The sequence below is a fragment of the Theropithecus gelada genome, chromosome 20, assembly GCF_003255815.1.
Source record: "Theropithecus gelada isolate Dixy chromosome 20, Tgel_1.0, whole genome shotgun sequence".
In the NCBI taxonomy this organism is placed as follows: Eukaryota; Metazoa; Chordata; class Mammalia; order Primates; family Cercopithecidae; genus Theropithecus; species Theropithecus gelada.
In genome coordinates this window covers 25,712,603-25,731,276 of record NC_037688.1, presented here as the reverse complement: position 1 = coordinate 25,731,276, position 18,674 = coordinate 25,712,603, and the positions used below count along the sequence as shown (strand labels likewise).

Genomic DNA, 18,674 nt, shown 5'->3' with positions numbered 1-18,674 from the left:
TACATACAGGACAGATGGCTGGAGTGGGTGGGGTCAAGGCCCAACCACCTGACCTGAGCACCACAGTCCACGTTGCAGACTGTCCAGGCCCAGTGGCTCTATGCCAAGGCCTGTGTTCACGTGTGCCTGCCAATGCAGGTTCATCCTATGACCATTCCCTATTCTAGTTCCTTACCCCCAGGCAATCTCAACCTCCATGGATAGGAAGAACAGGCCTTCACGTCTCTTGCATTTTCCCCAGGTGTGTGCAGGTGTGTTTGTGGGTGGGCAGTGGCCAGGAGAACAACAAAAAAGCCTGTCCTAGTGTCCTGGGATAGAGCTATAAAAGCATGCCAGGTTGCTGGCAGGAACTTGAAGGAGGTGCTGCCTCTGCTTACCAGGAGACTGTCTAGCTGTGAAGTGAATGGCTAGAAGGAGTGATTGCTGGGTCCCATTCTAGCGATGTCTGTCCTCACCTCCATGCAGAAAAGTAAAGAGAAACCAGGGCCCTGCCAGGGAGTGGCAGAGGCTGGTACTTCTCAGACACCTAATGTCCATGCACATCCCCTGGAATCTTGTTAAAATGTAGATTCTGATTTATTAGGTCTTGTGGGGCCTGAGGGTCTGCTGGACTGGTCTCCAGCTGAGAGAGCCTGATCTCATGATAAGGACCCCTCCCCCAGGAAATGTCCCAGACTGATCCCTCCCAACCCAGAGCTCTCCACAAAGGGTGGTAGAATCTGATTTTTGGGGTCAGGCAAGCTCCCGGTCACAGATTAGGGCCACCAGAGTCTGCCAGGATTTGCCTCTGGAGCTGGGAACTGATGCTTTTCAGCTCCAGGTAAAGCGTAGTAGGAGCAAAGGCAGGGCAGTCACACACACACACACACACACACACCACACACACACACCACACACACACACACACACACACACTCTCTCTCTCTCTCTCTCTCACTGACTGTGAGCCGCAGAGTCCTGCCCTGTGATTCCAGCAGAGCAGCAAGCAGAATCTAAGGACCCAGTCTTTCAGCTACAGTAGGACTGGGCAGGAATCCACTCCCCACCCCATTTGTCATGTTCCAACCCTCAGGTAATCAATAGCCAATTAGCAAGACTGTGCAAGCTCCAATTAGATAAACTGCCAGGTCAACAACTGCCAGAATCAGGAACTCAGGCAAACCTACAGGCTTGTAGCAGAGTCTTTCCTCTGTCAGCACATCTTGGGAAATCTCTCTCCCTCCCTCCTGGGCTAAGCTCAATGCTCCCCTCTGCCAGCTGGGCCCTCAACAGCCTGGCACCATGCAGAGCTCCCAGAACACAACCAGCTTCTCGAACTTCAGACATTCCCAGATCTATCTTAAAATTTCAGTTTCACCAGGCGTGGTGGCTCACACTTGTAATCCTAGCACTTTGGGAGCCTGAGGCGGGCAGATCACCTCAGGTCAGGAGTTTGAGACCAGTCTAGCCAATATGCCAAACCCCCGTCTCTACTAAAAATACAAAAATTAGCCGGGCATGGTGGCACACTCCTGTAATCCCAGCTACTCTGGAGGCTGAGGCAGGAGAATCGCTGGAACCTGGGAGGTGGAGGCTACAATGGGCTGAGATCATGCCACCACTCTCCAGCCTGGGCGACAGAGCGAGACTACGTCTCAAAGGAAAAAAAAAAAAATTCAGGCCGGGAGCAGTGGCTCACGCCTGTAATCCCAGAACTTTGGGAGGCTGACGCAGGCAGATCACCTGAGGTTGGGAGTTCGAGACCAGCCTGACCAACATGGAGAAACCCCATCTCTACTAAAAATACAAAATTAGCTGGGCATGGTGGCACATGCCTGTAATCCCAGCTACTTGCGAGGCTGAGGCAGGAGAATCTCTTGAACCCAGGAGGCACAGGTTGCAGTGAGCCAAGATCACGCCACTGTACTCCAGCCTGGGCAATAAGAGCGAAACTCCATACCAAAAAAAAAAACAAAAAAAACATTCAGTTTCAGCTACAACCTCACATGGTTCTCCAGAGCCTGCTATCAGGACAACTGAACTTCCCACGTGCCCTGCAGGGTCCTCTGATGGACCTCAGCTATATATGAACCTGTCCCTCAGACCACTGCCCCCAGGCCTGCCTCCTGCTTTCTCCCTCCTATACTTCTGTGGCTGTCATTCCCTTTTTCTTCGTCTAACTCCTCACGGCCATGCTCCAAATTCCAGGTTCCCTCTTCTCTAAGACTGTCCCTGACCACCCCAGCCCATTTTTAAGGCACTTGCCTAAAAACCCACTCCTAAAGCATGTTCTTATAGGTCAATGTTATCAACACCACCTGGTGTTTGTTAGAAATGCAGACCCTCAGGCCCCACCTAGACCTATTAAATCAGAATCTACATTTTAACGAGATTCCAGGGGATGTGCATGAACATCAGGTGTCTGAGAAGTACCAGCCTCTGCCACTCCCTGGCAGGGCCCTGGTTTCTCTTTATGTTTCTGCATGGAGGTGAGGACAGACATCGCTAGAATGGGACCCAGCAATCACTCCTTCTAGCCATTCACTTCACAGCTAGACAGTCTCCTGGTAAGCAGAGGCAGCACCTCCTTCAAGTTCCTGCCAGCAACCTGGCATGCTTTTATAGCTGTATCAGAGAACACCAGGACAGGCTTTAAAAAAAAAAAACAATTTTTTTTTAAGACAGGGTCTTGGCCAGGTGTGGTGGCTCACATCTGTAATCCCAGCACTTTAGGAGGCTGAGGCAGGCGGATCACCTGAGGTCAGGAGTTCAAGACCAGCCTGGCCAACATGTTGAAACCCCATCTCTACTAAAAATATAAAAAATTAGCCGTGCGTGGTGGCATGTGCCTGTAGTCCCAGCTACTCGGGAGGTTGAGGCAAGAGAATCATTTGAATCTGGGAGATGGAAGCTGCAGTGAGCCAAGATGGCACCCCTGCACTCCAGCCTGGGTAACACAGCAAGACACCATCTTCACACAGGCTGGAGTGCAGTGGCACATTCACAGCTCCCTGCAACCTTGAACTCCTGGGCTTAAGTGATCCTCCTACCTCAGCCTCCTGAGTAGCTGGGACTACAGGCATGTGCCCACACCTGGCTAAATTTTGTTTTATTTTGTTTTGTTTTAGGATGGAGTCTCACTATATTGCCCAGGCAGTCTCAAATTCCTGGCTTCAGGTGATCCTCCTGCCTCAGCTGAGATTACAAATGTGACCCACCATGCCCAGTCTGGGAGAGGATTTTTTTGTTTTTGTTTTCCTTTTTTTGAGACAAGAGTTTCACTCTTGTTGCCCAGGCTGAAGTACAATGGCACAATCTCAGCTCACTGCAACCTCTGCCTCGCAGGTTCAAGCGATTCTCCTGCCTTAGCCACCCAAGTAGCTGGGATTACAGGCATGTGCCACCATGCCCGACTAATTTTGCATTTTTAGTAGAGATGGATTTCACCATGTTGGTCAGGCTGGTCTCGAACTCCTGACCTCAAGTGATCCTCCCGCCTTGGCCTCCCAAAGTGCTGGGATTACAGGTGTGAGCCACCACGCCCAGTTAGGAGAGGATTTATTTTTGTTTGTTTTTGAGACAGAGTCTCACTCATGCCCAGGCTGGAGTGTACTGGCACCATCGCGGCTCACTGCAAGCTCCACCTCCCGGGTTCACGCCATTATCTTGCCTCAGCCTCCTGAGTAGCTGAGACTACAGGCGCCCGCCACCACACCCGGCTAATTTTTGTATTTTCAGTATAGACGAGGTTTCACTGTGTTAGCCAGAATGGTCTCCATCTCCTGACCTCATGATCTGCCCACCTCAGCCTCCCAACATGCTGGGATTACAGGCACGAGCCACCGTGCCCAGCCTTGGAAGAGGATTTCTTATCTCCAGTTTATAGCTACAGACTGTGCCAACCTGATGGCCAATCCATATCTGACAACCAAGTAAACATCAGGGCATTGCCCCAACGTTACTGAGGGGATCATCATCAGGATCAAGGGGCTCGTCTTTAAATTGTTCCCTCTGTCACCACCTGTGCCTGCTCCTCTCACACTTCCCAGTGCCTTCCATAGACACCAAAAGCTCACACTTGCCATGATGATGCTGGGAACCAAATTATCTGAACCCTGAATCAAATCTAATTAGACTGGAATGGTCCCGAGTGTGATAGTTAATTCACTGTTGGGCACTTCTGACTTTTAACTGAGTATTGGGGACTGTTCTCTGGCTTCGCAGGCTCTCATTCAGTACCAGTATGGTCCCATTTATCGCCCAGTGCTATAAGCATGTGACAGATTTTCTGCAGAACTCACCTGTCCACTTAAAACCTAAGAATGACAGTGGGCCAGGACTGAGTTCTCCACAAGGCTGACCACTCTGCAGTAAGCACCTGGTGGTCTACAGTGGCCCCTTCACCCTTAGGCCCACAGATCCCAGTTACTGGTATAAATCTTCACCACCTGCCTGACTCCTACTCAACCATCTCCTAAAAGTGGTACAAACACACACCATCCCCTGTGCCTGCAACAGAGCCAGCCTGAGGAGGAAAGCTTCCCTCCCTTCCTTGTGCCACCTTTGAGAGGCATAACATGGGGATGCCCCTAGGGAATGCCAACCCCCTCCCCAGCAGGAGGAAGTCCTCAATGGATCCCAAAGCCACATCTGGAAGCTGTCAGGGAAGGTGATACAGCACAGGACCTCAAGTGCTAAAGGCAAAGTAAGTGGCGTGAGGCTGTTAGGTGACCTTTTTTTTTTTTTTTTTTTTTGAGACAGAGTTTCACTCTTTTTGCCCAGGCTGGAGTGCAATGGCACAACCTCGGTTTACTGCAACCTCTGCCTCCCGGGTTCAAGTGATTCTCTTACCTCAGCCTCCCGAGTAGCTGGGATTATAGGTACCCACTGCCACAACTGGCTAATTTTGTGTTTTCAGTAGAGATAAGGTTTCACCATGTTGGCCAGGCTGGTCTTGAACTCCTGACTTCCAGTAATCCACCTGTCTCGGCCTCCCAAAGTTCTGGGATTACAGGTGTGAGCCACCGCACCTGGCCAGCTGTTGGGTGACTCTTGAAGGAAATGCTGGCTGGGGCCAGAGAGGGCCCAGCCCATACCCCTGGGAGGAAAGCTGGGCCACAGAAGGGAGCTCTTCCAGAGCTCCTTCCCTTCTACAGAAGATGTACAAGAGGCACAGACAGCACCTCAGCAGGTCCATGTCTGAGAGAAACACTCTATGGGGAGCCCCCTAGAAGAGGGAGCTCTCACTGCCTGGGCAAAATCTTGTCATCCTGCCAAGCTCACCTCCCTCCCACATAAAGCTGACACATACTCTCTTCTTCACAGCCTTCCCAGCACACCACTAGGCTCCAGCTGCCATGCTTGCTGCTTCCTACGGTCAGCCTTGTCTTCTACCCAGTCAGCATCCTTCCTAAGGACCAATCAGCCCTCACTTTTTCTGTACCTTCCTTCGGCTCCCAACGGTGCTGAAACCTCACACATTTTGGGAGGTATCAGGACTATCAATGGATCCAAAGACACAAACTGACGGCCTGGCGGTTGAATCTGACCTGCAGGTTACTGTTTGTTGGCGCACAAGAAGCTGCTTAAATATGTAAATCAGAATATTCTAACATTTTAAGATTAGACTTTCTGGCCGGGTGCAGTGGCTCACACCTGTAATCTCAAAACTTTGGGAGGCCAAGGCGGGCAGATCACCTGAGGTCTGGAGTTCGAGACCAGCCTGGCCAACATGGCGAAACCTCATCTCTACTAAAAATGCAAAAATTAGCTGGGCGAGGTGGTGCGGGCCTGTAATCCCAGGTCTGTAATCCCAGCCACTTAGGAGGCTGAGGCAGGAGAATCGCTCGGACCCAGGAGGTGGAGATTACAATGAGCCAAGATTGTGCCACTGCACTCCAGCCTGGGCAACAGAGCAAGACTCCATCTCAAAAAATAAAAGATCAGATTTTCTGGCTTCTCTTCTAAAAAAAAATCAGATCTGGACACATGAGGTCCTCACTGTGTGGCAAAACTGGACAGAGATGAGAAGCTGCTTTCTGAGATGGGCATGTTCAGTCTAGCTTGGCTGGGGCCCCACAGAGCAGATGCAGATACCCACATACTTTCAGCCCACCTCTGAGCTCATCTGCAGCTGTGGCACACTGCTTGGTGCCTGGCAACAGCTTCCCACCGCCAGTGCCTGCATCTCTCTGCTTCTCTGCCTAAAGACTTTCTCTAGCACTAGTTGGTATCAGGACAGCCCAGAAGCACCAGGGATTTAGTGCCCTCAAAGAAATTCTCAACCCATGAAGTACAGGAGTCGGTGGATAAAAAAAAAAAAGAAAGAAAGAAAGAAACTCACGTTCCTGCTCTTTGGTGGTACAACTGTGAGGCACGTTCCACATGGTTATTACCATGGTCTCCAGTGGCCCACAGTGGCAGCCACTTCTCAATCTACTCTACTGACTTTCTCCCTTTCCTGCCTCGCCTTCCCCACTCCTTCACTTGCAGTTACTCAAATCACATCCTAAATAAACTATCTGCTCCCAAGCCCTTGTCTCAGGGCTCATGAGGGAACCCAAACTACATTGTGATAGTCTCACTTTGTCCCTTTTACATGACCTGCCTGGCCCTCATGAGCATGGCCCTGAGGATGTACCTCTGACAGAGCTGCAGGAAATACCTGCCCCCGCAGGTGCCTCCCCAACATGCCGGGACAGGGCAGCACAGACTCACCTCCCCAGAGTAACTGTACTTGCCCCTGAGGATCTGCCGGTACAGCCGGGTACGGTTGTCGTCCTCAAACGGCATGGTGCCACTGAGTAGGATGTAGGCAATGACGCCCAGCGCCCACATGTCCACTGAGTTGGTGTAGGGCTTGCGGACCAGGACTTCCGGGGCAATGTACTCAGGCGTGCCACAGGTGGTCTTCATCAAGCAGTCGTCACCCTTCTTGCGAGCACTGGCCAGGCCAAAGTCGGTGATGATGATCTTAGAGTCAGTGCCTGGATGGTAGTAGAGCAGATTCTCAGGTTTGAGGTCTCGGTGTGTGATGCCCAGTGCGTGCAGATACCGGACGCCATCCAGCACCATCTGCAGCACCCGTGTGGCATCACGCTCGGTGAAGGAGCCCTTGGCAATGATGCGGTCGAAGAGCTCTCCACCAGTGGCCAGCTCCATCACCATGTACACCCGCTCCTGCGTCTCGAACACCTCCACCAGCTGGATGATATTAGCATGACGCACCCGACGCAGCACACGCAGCTCCGACTCACACACCTCCCGTCCCTCCCGGTACTTGGTCTCAATCATCTTGATGGCATATGGCTGCCGGGTTGCCCGGTGCTCTACACGTACCACTCGGCTGAAGCTGCCTCGGCCAATTAGGGCCTTGATGTCATACTTAGCTGTCACACGTGGGTCAAACTTGGCCCTGTACTTAGCTACCCTGGCCCTGCGTGGTGGTTCTGAGGGAGGCTCCGTGTGGCCAGCAGTCGGGGGACTGGGACAGGGGTGTGCATATTGACTTGCTGCTGGGAACCCAGCTTTGACAGGGCCAACACTGTCCACCTCTGTGATGAAGTGCTTGTACACATCACTCTTAGTGCCACTGAAGGGCTCCACCTTCTTGACCAGATCCAGCTGGACATCCTTGGGTGGCTCGGGAAGGACCTTGCTTGTCCCACAGCCCATCACGGACACGAGGGCATCCTCTCCAGCGAGGCTGGCAGGACCTGCTCTGAAGGCAGTGCCCCGTCTACACCTACACACAAAGAGAGAACAAGTCAGCACAGCCAGGACAACTCTAAGGAAACCAGCCGTCCTCCTCAGCTCTCCCTCTCCAGAAACCCAGTCTCATTAAAACCAAACTCCTAGCCAGGCGTGATGGCTCACACTTGTAATCCCAACACCTCGGGAAGCTGAGGCAAGTGGATTACCTAAGGTCAGGAGTTCAAGACCAGCCTGACCAACATGGTGAAAACCCGTCTCTACTAAAAACACAAAAATTAGCCGGTCACAGTGGCATACACCTGTAATCCCAGCTACTCGGGAGGCTGAGGCACAAGAATTGATTGAACCCAGGAGGTGGAGGTTGCAGTGAGCTGAGATTGCACCACTGCACTCCAGCCTAGGCAACAGAGCGAGACTCTGTCTCAGACAAACAAACAAAAAACCGAAGTCCTGGCTCTCATTTATTTCCCTGGTCAGGAGTATAGCTTTGCTGTTCAAGAGCCCAGACTCAACATAGGGTCTAGCTGAAAAGATGGCCCAAGCATCACGGCTTCTTTTTTTTTTTTTTGATACGGAGTCTCGCTCTGTCGCCCAGGCTTGAGTGCAGTGGCGCACGGTCTCTGCTCATTGCAAGCTCCGCCGCCCGGGTTCACGCCATTCTCCTGCCTCAGCCTCCCAAGTAGCTGGGACTACAGGCGCCCGCCACCACGCCCAGCTAATTTTTTGTATTTTTTTTTATAGAGACGGGGTTTCACCATGTTAACCAGGATGGTCTCAATCTCCTGACTTCATGATCCGCCTGCCTCAGCCTCCCGAAGTGCTGGGATTACAGGCGTGAGCCATCACGCCCAGCCACATCACGGCTTTGACTCATATCTCCCTGGGCCTCAGTCTCATGCTGCTCTTCAACCCTGAGAGGGGCCAGGAACACGCACAGCCTCAGCCGTCAGGGCGCCCACTCTCCTCACTCCTCTGCCTGGGCCCCTTATCCTAGTTGAAGTCCCATGTTTCTAAAATGTTAAAATCATTCCTCTTATTATTCTGACTCATCTTTTCTGAAATGGGGGTGTGAAGTGTTGGAGGCCTGCTCTCTAACACCATCACCCACCAGGGCTCAGAAAGCTGCTTCTCCAAGGCCTCCTTCATGGATATCTTTCCCAGCCCTTTGGGCTTCCTACAGGGGTTGGTCCCTCTGCAACAAACAACAAACCACTTCCCTGGGGCTCTCCCTCATTCTCCTGGAAGGCTTCCACTCCTTCGCTAATGCACCATCCCCACCCTAGCAGTTTAACTCCCTATTCCAGGGTCTCTCACTTCCCCAGCACACTACATGGATGGCTGAAATCCCACACAAGGCCCAGAGCTGCTGTAATCAACTCCAGTGAACTTGGGACCACAAGCCTCAGCACACGCCACCTGGTGACTGCAAAACTTGCCTGGTCTTCATTCAAGAGTCAGAGGCGGGGCCGGGCATGGTGGCTCATGCCTGTGATCCCATCACTTTGGAAGGCCGAGGCAGGCAGATCACCTGAGGTCAGGAGTTTGAGATCAGCCTGGCCAACATGGTAAAACCCCATTTCTACTAAAAGTACAAAAATTAGCTGGGCGTGGTGACGGGCGCCTGTAATCCCAGCTACTTGGGCAAGAATCGCTTGAACCTGAGAGGCAGAGGTTGCTGTGAGCTGACATTGTGCCACCCCACTCCAGCCTGGGCAAAAGAGTGAGACTCCATCTCAAAAAAAAAAAGAGTCAGAGGGGCTTGAGCTCAGAGACGACACTGGCAGTTTCACTCAGATTTAACTCAGGATGAAGATCAGGGTTATTTTGCTTCCTTACGATGGGGATTCAGGAGCCCTTCCAGTTTGATTCCCAGAGATGTTCCAACCATGAACAATACCCTGGGGCTGGTGGGGCCCCGGACAAGGTGCAGTGCTGAAGTTACTGCTTTCCAGAGGTACCACCTTTCTAACGAGAGGGCTCTTCTCTATGTCTACCCGAGTGCTCCAAGGGTTGAAGAGAGCTAAGGATTTCCTATTAATTATGACACACAGGCTGAGCCCAGTGGCTCACGCCTGTAATCCCAGCACTTTGGGAGGCCGAGGTGGGCGGATCACTTGAAGTCCAGAGTTCAAGACCAGCCTAGGCAACATGGTAAAACCTCGTCTCTACTAAAAAAAAAAAAAATTAGCTGGGTGTGGTGATGCACACCTGTTTGTAACCCCAGCTACTAGGGAGGCTGAGGCAGAAGAATCACTTGAACCCGGTGAAGGTTGCACTGAGCCAAGACTGCGCCACTGCACTCCAGCCCGGGCAACAGAGCGAGATCTGTCTTAAAAGAAAAAAAAAAGGCTGGGCACAGTGGCTCACGTTTGTAATCCCAGCACTTTGGGAGGCCGAGGCGGGTGGATCACGAGGTCAGGAGATCGAGACCATCCTGGCTAACACGGTGAAACCCCGTCTCTACTAAAAAATACAAAAAATTAGCCGGGCAAGGTGGCGGGCGCTTGTAGTCCCCTACTCGGGAGGCTGAGGCAGGAGAATGGAGTGAACCCGGGAGGCGGAGCTTGCAGTGAGCTGAGATCCGGCCACTGCACTCCAGCCTGGGTGACAGAGAGAGAGTCTGTCTCCAAAAAAAACAGGCTGGGTGCGGTGGCTCACGCCTGTAATCCCAGCACTTTGGGAGGCCAAGGCGGGCGGATCACCAGAGGTCAGGAGTTCAAGACCAGCGTGGCCAACATGGTGAAACCCCGTCTCTACTAGAAATACAAAATTAGCCGGGCTTGGTGGCACATGCCTGTAATCCCAGCTACTTGGGAGGCTGAGGCAGGAGAATCATTTGAATCCAGGAGGCAGAGGTTGGAATGAGCCGAGATCACTCCATAGAACTCCAGCCTGGGCAACAGCAGTGAAACTCTGTCAAAAAGAAAAAAAATTATGACACACAGAACTGGAAGACGAATGATCAATTCAGATAAAACATTTATTAAATATCTAGTAGATACCAGGGGCACAGGAATAAATAAAACATGGTCCAATGTAGGTTATATTTTCACACACACACACACAAACAAGTAGAACATGGTCAACTGACTCACAATCTAAATAAAGAGAGAAGCATAAAAAGAGATAATTTTTTTTTCTTTTTTTGAGACAGAGTCTCCTTCACCCAGGCTGGAGTGCAGAGGCACGACCTCAGCTAACTGCAGCTTCTGTCTCCCAAGTTCAAGCGATTCTCATGCCTCAGGCTCCCAAGTAGCTGGGATTACAGGCACCTGCCATCTCGGCTGGGTAATTTTTGTATTTTTAATAGAGAGAAAGGGTTTCATGTTGGCCAGGTTGGTCTCCAAATCCTGACCTCAAGTGATCTGCCAGCTTTGGCTTTCCAAAGTGCTCGGATAACAGGTGTGAGCCACTGCGACCAGCCAAAAACATAATTTCAATATAACACGGTAAGTGTTAAGTTTAAGAACCAACAGTAGATAACGTAGAGTGAAGCCGGGGTTAGGAAAACCTTCCTGAAGGAGGTAACCTCCATGCTGAATTTTGAAGCAAGAATGAGTCAGATGATGAAAGGTAGGAATGGTGTTTCAGGGAGAGAGAATAACACACTGTAAAGGCTCAGAAACCCAGAGTAACATCCTGTGTCTAGGAATGGGCAGTTTGGTGGTATAAAGGCAGGAATGTGGAGATGAAGTTATAGAAGGTCAGCAGAAGCTGGTTCTGGAGAGCAACACAAGTGAGGACCAGGACCTTCCTGGGAAGTGAAGGAGAGCTATGAAAGCGTTTACGAGAAAAGAGGCAGTCAGATCTGTGTTTAGAGAGAAGGATGAGGTTGACCTGGAGGAGGGTCAAAGTGGATTAAAAGGGCCAGTAAGAGCTGGGCGTGGTGACTCATGCCTTTAATCCCAGCACTTTGGGAGGTCGAGGCGGGCGGATCACGAGGTCAGGAGATCAAGATCATAGTGGCTAACACGGTGAAACCCTGTCTCCACTAAAAATACAAAAAATTAGCTGGGCGTGGTGGCAGGCACCTGTATTCCCACCTACGCGGGAGGCTAAGGCAGGAGAATGGCGTGAACCCGGGAGGCGGAGGTTGCAGTGAGCAGAGATTGCACCACTGCACTCCAGCCTAGGCGACAGAGTGAGACTCTGTCTCAAAAAAAAAAAAAAAAAAAAAAAGACCAGTAAGAGTATGGGTGTGGTCATCCCAGCACTGGGAGTAATCCCAGCACTTTGGGAGTAATCCCAACTCTTTGGGAGGCTGAGGTTCCGGGGATAGCTTGAGTGCAGGAGTTCGAGACTCGCCTGGACAACACAGTGAGACCCTGTCTCTACAAAAGATTACAAAATTAGCTAGGTAGGCTGGGCACGGTGGCTCACGCCTGTAATCCTAGCACTTTGGGAGGCTGAGGCAGGTGAATCACCTGAGGTTGGGAGTTTGAGACCAGCCTGATCAACATGGAGAAACTCTGTCTCTACTAAAAATACAAAAATTAGGCTGGGTGCGGTGGCTCAGACCTGTAATCCCAGCACTTTTGGGAGGTCGAGGTGGGCGGATCACAAGATCAGGAGTTCGAGACCAGTCTGACCAACACAGTAAAACCCCATCTCTACCAAAAGAATACAAAAATATAAGCTGGGTGTGGTGGCACATGCCTGTAATCCTAGCTACTCAGGAGGCTGAGGCAGAAGAATTGCTTGAACCCGGGAGGCGGAGGTTACAATGAGCCAAGATGGCACCACTGCACACCAGCCTGGATGACACAGTGAGACTCTGTCTCAAAAAATATGTAAAAAAATACAAATACAAATACAAAAACTAGCCAGGCATTGTGGCAGGCGCCTGCAATCCCAGCTCATCTGGAGGCTGAGGCAGGAGAATTGTTTGAACCTGGGAGGCGTAGGTTGCAGTGAGCCGAGATCACACCACCGCATTCCAGCCTGGGCAACAGAGTGAGACTCCGTCTCAAAAAAAAAAAAAAAAAAAAAAAAAACATCAGCTGGGTATGATGGTATGCACCTGTAGTCCCAGTTACTTTGGAGGCTAAGGCAGGAAGATTGCTTGAGCCCAAGAGATCAAGGCTGCAGTGAGCTATGATCACACCACTGCATTCCAGCCTGGGTGACAGTGCAAGACCCTGTTTTAAAAAGGAAAATAAAAAAAAGAATGTAGTGCCCCAAACAGTAGAGTAGAATCGAGAGATAACAGCAGCAGAACTTCCATGCTGGGCGGAAGGGAAGAATGAGGACAGCACCCAGTCCCTTGCACAGCTCAGGGGCAAGTGGTCAGGAGTGTAGCAGGAAGCAGAGATTTGGGAAGCAGTGTAAAGAGTTCAGTTTTGGATGTGTGGTGTGCATGTGGACCATGCATGTGACATTTACTGTGGGTTTCTGGATATAGAACCTGATGTCTGAAAAGAGCTGATCAGAGTCAGGGACTCCAGGGCTGCCCAAGGATAGTGCTTGGGGCCATGGGGCAACACTGACACCTCCTCACACCCTTGTGAAGTTTGCAGCAGATCCCATCATAGGTGGCAGAGGGAGGCCCAAGCAGGTTTTACTATGGCATCTTGAGGGCCATAGAGAACCCACAGAGACCATCAGATTACAGTGAGTCAAAGGCCTGAATTCGGCTGGGTGTGGTGACTCACGCCTATAATCCTAACACTTTGGGAGGCCGAGGCTGGCAGATTACAAGGTCAGGAGATCGAGACAATCCTGGCTAACACGGTGAAACCCCGTCTCTACTAGAAATACTAACAAAAAAAAAAAAATATCTAGAACTAGATGTACCATATGACCCAGCCATCCCATTACTGGGGATATACCCAAAGGATTCTAAATTATGCTGCTATAAAGACACATGCACACGTATGTTTATTGCAGCACTATTCACAATAGCAAAGACTTGGAATCAACCCAAATGTCCATCAGTGACAGATTGGATTAAGAAAATGTGGCATATATACACCATGGAATACTATGCAGCCATAAAAAAGGATGAGTTTGTGTCCTTTGTAGGGACATGGATGCAGCTGGAATCCATCATTCTTAGCAAACTATCACAAGAACAGAAAACCAAACACCGCATGTTCTCACTCATAGGTGGGAACTGAACAATGAGATCACTTGGACTCGGGAAGGGGAACATCACACACCGGGGCCTATCATGGGGAGGGGGGCGGGGGGAGGGATTGCATTGGGAGTTATACCTGATGTAAATGACGAGTTGATGGGTGCAGCACACCAACAAGGCACAAGTATACATATGTAACAAACCTGCACGTTATGCACATGTACCCTACAACTTACAGTATAATAATAATAAATAAATTTAAAAAAAAAAAAAAAAAAAAAAAAAAAAAAAAAAAAAAAAAAAAAAAATAGCCGGCCAGGCGTGGTGGCTCACACCTGTAATCCCAGCACTTTGGGAGGCTGAGGCAGGTAGATCACAAGGTCAGGAGATCAAGACCATTCTGGCTAACACAGTGAAACCCCGTCTCTACTAAAAATACAAAAATTAGCAGAGCATGGTGATGCACGCCTGTCATCGCAGCTACTCAGGAGGCTGAGGTAGGAGAATCACTTGAACCAGGGAGGCGGAGGTTGCAGTGAGCCGAGACCGCACCACTGCACTCCAGCCTGGGCGAGAGAGCGAGACTCTGTCTCCAAAAAACAAAAAACAAAAGGCCTAACTTTTCAATTCATTTTTACTTCTTTTTTTTTTTTGAGATGGAGTCTCGCTTTATCACCTAAGTTGAAGTGCAGTGACACAATCTCAGCTCACTGCAACCTCTGCTTTCCAAGTTCAAATGATTCTCGTGCCTTAGCCTCCCAAGTAGCTGATTATAGGCATGTGCCATCATGCCTGGTTAATTTTTGTATTTTTAGTAAAGACAGCGTTACGACACGTTGGCCACTGGTCTTGAACTCCTGGCCTCAAGTGATCCGCCCACCCCGCCTCCTAAAGTGTTGGGATTACAGGTGTGAGCCACTGCACCTGGCCTGACTTTTCACTTCAAACAAACAAAGCCTGCACAGGGATCAAAAGTAAGTCAGCATCAGGACACAGTGGTTGACACTGTGATCCTAGCACTTTGGGAGGCCAAGGTGGAAAGACTGCTTGAGCCCTGGAGTCTGAGACCAGCCAGGACAATGTAGTAAGACCCCATCTCTACAAAAAATTAGTCAGGCATGGTGGCATGCACCTGTAGTCCCAGATACTCAGGAGGCTGAGGTGGGAGGATCGCTTGAGCCAGGGAAGTCGAGGCTGCAATGTGCTGTTTGTGCCACGGCACTCCAACCTGGGCGACAGAGCAAGACCCTGTCTCCAAAAAAAAAAAAATAGGCTGGGCACGGTGGCTCATGCCTGTAATGCTAGCACTTTGGGAGGCTGAGGCAGGTGGATTGCCTGAGCTCAGGAGTTTGAGCCAGCCTGGGCAACACGGTGAAACCCCATCTCTGCTAAAATACAAAAAAAAATTAGCCAGGCGTGGTGGCATGCGCCTGTAGTCGCAGCTACTCGGGAGGCTGAGGCAGGAGAACTGCTTGAACCCAGGAGGCGGAGGTTGCAGTGAGCCGCGATCGCGCCACTGCACTCCAGCCTGGGCGACAGAGCAAAACTCCATCTCTTCAAAAATAAATAAATAGGCCAGGCGCGGTGGCTCACGCCTGTAATCCCAGCACTTTGGGAGGCTGAGGCGGGCAGATTACGAGGTCAGGAGATTGAGACCATCCTGGCTAACAGGGTGAAACCCCGTCTCTACTAAAAAAGACAAAAATTAGCCAGGTAAGGTGGCAGGTGCCTGTAATCCCAGCTACTCAGGAGGCCGAGGCAGGAGAATTGCTTGAACCCAGGAGGCAGAGCTTGTAGTGAGCCAAGATCACGCCACTGCACTCCAGCCTGAGCGACAGAACGAGACTCTGTCTCAAAAAATAAATAAATAGGCCAGGCGCGGTGGCTCAAGCCTGTAATCCCGGCACTTTGGGAGGCCAAGACGGGCGGATCACGAAGTCAAGAGATCGAAGCCATCCTGGCTAACATGGTGAAACCCCGTCTCTACTAAAAAATACAAAAAACTAGCCGGGCGCGGTGGTGGGCGCCTGTAGTCCCAGCTACTCGGGAGGCTGAGGCAGGAGAATGGCGTAAACCCGGGAGGCGGAGCTTGCAGTGAGCTGAGATCCAGCCACTGCACTCCAGCCTGGGTGACAGAGCAAGACTCCGTCTCAAAAAAAAAAAAAAAAAGAAAAAATAAATAAAAATAAATAGATAAATAAAATAAAGTCAGTCGGCAATAAGAGAGTCAAGGATTTTCCCTCTGACCTTCCTTTTCTCTTCCTGGGACACAGTTTCTCTCCCACTGATTCCAATCAGAAACTCTGTAAAGACAGGCTGATGCGGGTACTCCACCATCCCAACTACAGATTGAAACTGGAGGATGATATTAGACTAAATTGGCCAAGAGAGGGGAAAAAAAAAAAAAAGAAAGTGGACAAGAGAGGGTGCTGGCTGAGAGGTGGAGATCATGGGCAACAGCCCCCAGGTGATCACAGCTGCTCCACAGTCCCATCACATCTGTTTTTTTTTTGTTTTTTGAGACGGAGTCTCGCTCTGTCGCCCAGGCTGGAGTGCAGTGGCCAGATCTCAGCTCACTGCAAGCTCCGCCTCCTGGGTTTACGCCATTCTCCTGCCTCAGCCTCCCCAGTAGCTGGGACTACAGGAACCCGCCACCATGCCTGGCTAGTTTTTTGTTATTTTTTTTAGTAGAGACGGGGTTTCACCGTGTTAGCCGGGATGGTCTCGATCTCCTGACCTCGTGATCCGCCCGTCTCAGCCTCCCAAAGTGCTGGGATTACAGGCTTGAGCCACCGCGCCCGGCCATCACATCTGTTAAACTCCCTCTCCACACTGTGGTCAGGTGAAAATGCAGACTCTATGACACGGGAGGTGGCTGGTAAAGTTCCTAGGAAGAAAAGCAGAGCCTTTTCCTGTTCCCAGCATCTCTTGTGTGTGCCTCTAGCCCAGTGACCATGGTGGGTGTAGGGATGGGCAAGGATGAGTAAGGAAGCTTCAGAAAGAGAGACTTCCCAGGAGGGTCACACTATGTCATCTTGCAGAAAGTACCCAACTCTCTAGAGTCCGCCTCCAAACCTTCAACTCCCAGCCTGGTCCAAAGCACTCTTCAAGGAAGGCATGCACATTGGACAGTGTGGCAATGAGTGTAAGCGTTCAGCATTATCATCCTCACTGACACTCTACAGAAATGACAGTCCAGGAGAGGTAAAGAGACTCATCCAAAGCCACTCAGACGATGGTGACCAAGCATCTTGGACCCAAATCTCCTAGTTCCCCATCTGGGGCTCCTTCTAGCACTCAGGAAAGACTCCAGCAGTGCTGGGCCTCATCCAGTCCAGGCCTCTAACCTTCCCCATGCCACTGAGTTGATGAACCCACAAAGCTTTCCTGAGGATCTTTCCTGAAGGGTCTGCTTTAGAAACCTCCATTCTAACTATAATCTGAGTCACGCTGCTCACTGCTCTACTCCGGACGGCCTTTGATCACTACAGCTGTCAGACCCTTGAGGGAAGGGGCCATTCTCAGGTTTCCAGAACTCCCTTGGTATTTATCAAAGTGCTGAACTCAGAGCAAATGAAATGTGGTCTGGCCGGGTGCAGTGGCTCACGCCTGTAATCCCAGCACTTTGGGAGGCCAAGGCGGGCAGATCACCTGAGGTCAGGAGTACAAGATCAGCCTGGCCAACATGGTGAAACCCGTCTCTACTAAAAACACAAAAAAATTTCCAGGCATCGTGGTGGGTGCCTGTAATCCCAGCTACTCGGAAACTGAGGCAGGAGAATCGTTTGACCCTGGGAAGCGGAGGTTGCAGTGAGCTGAGATCATGCCACTGCACTCCAGCCTGAGCGACAGGGCAACACTCCGAAGAAGAAAAAAAAAGAAAAAGAAAAAGAAAAACAGGCTGGGCACAGTGGCTCACGCCTGTAACCCTAGCACTCTGGGAGGCTGAGGCAAGTGGATCACTTGAGATCAGGAGTTTGAAACCACCTGTCCAACATGGTGAAACCCCATCTCTACTAAAAATACAAAAAAATTAGCCGAGTGTGGTGGTGAACACCTGGAATCCCAGATACTCGGGAGGCTGAGGCTGAAAAATCGCTTGAACCTGGAAGGTAGAGGTTGCAGTGAGTCGAGATCACACCACTGCACTCCAGCCTGGGCGACAGAGCGAGACTCCATCTCAAAAAAAAAAGAAAAGAAAAGAAATGTGGTCTGGCTCTTGGATTTCTCTTTGCTGCAAGGCAAAGAGAACCTCAGAAATTTTGAAGAGGCCAGATCGGTGGTTAAACCATAGCCACACTCTTTGGACACCCTGTAAGTATCCTCAACAATGAAGGAAGGAAGTTTGAGTTTTACAGATATCTGAATGCCAAAACAAGTTTGTTCACAAGCTGCCAAAGCTAGCCCCATTTGTGGGGAAAGCCAGGGTCCCGGAGCAGGGAGCAAGGATAAATCCTGAAGCAATTTCCTGGCCATAGAGGCAGGGTCTGTGAATGTCTTCCAGACAAGGAAACATAGGAACCTTGCCCTCTCCAAGCAAAGCTTTATAACCTGTCACCTGCAAAGATCTCCATATTCTACTGCCATGTTTTGAAAAACTGTCTACCGGCTGGGTGGTGCTGCTCATACCTGTAATCCCAGCACTTTGGGAGGTCGAGGCAGGCGGATCACAAGGTCAGGAGTTCAAGCCCAGCCTGGCCAAGATGGTGAAACCCCGTCTCTACTCAAAACACAAAAATTAGCCAGGTGTGGTGGCACGTGCCTGTAATCCCAGCTACTCGGGAGGCTGAGGCAGAGAACTGCTCGAACCCGGGAGGCAGAGGTGGCAGTGAGCCAAGATCGTGCCACTGCACTCCAGCCTGGGCAACAGAGCGAGACTCCATCTCCAAAAAAAAAAAAAAAAAAA

General features: G+C 50.7%; 1 protein-coding gene across 1 annotated transcript in view; it reads right to left on the bottom strand.

The window, feature by feature from the left end:
- The window catches only part of PSKH1 (protein serine kinase H1), a 39,567-nt gene that overhangs the window by 14,051 nt on the left and 6,842 nt on the right, over positions 1-18,674 (bottom strand). The window contains exon 2 of the mRNA XM_025370251.1: positions 6,697-7,723. Coding sequence (XP_025226036.1) covers positions 6,697-7,653 — 957 coding nt within the window. The 5' untranslated portion in view covers positions 7,654-7,723. The remainder of the gene's footprint in view (positions 1-6,696; positions 7,724-18,674) is intronic.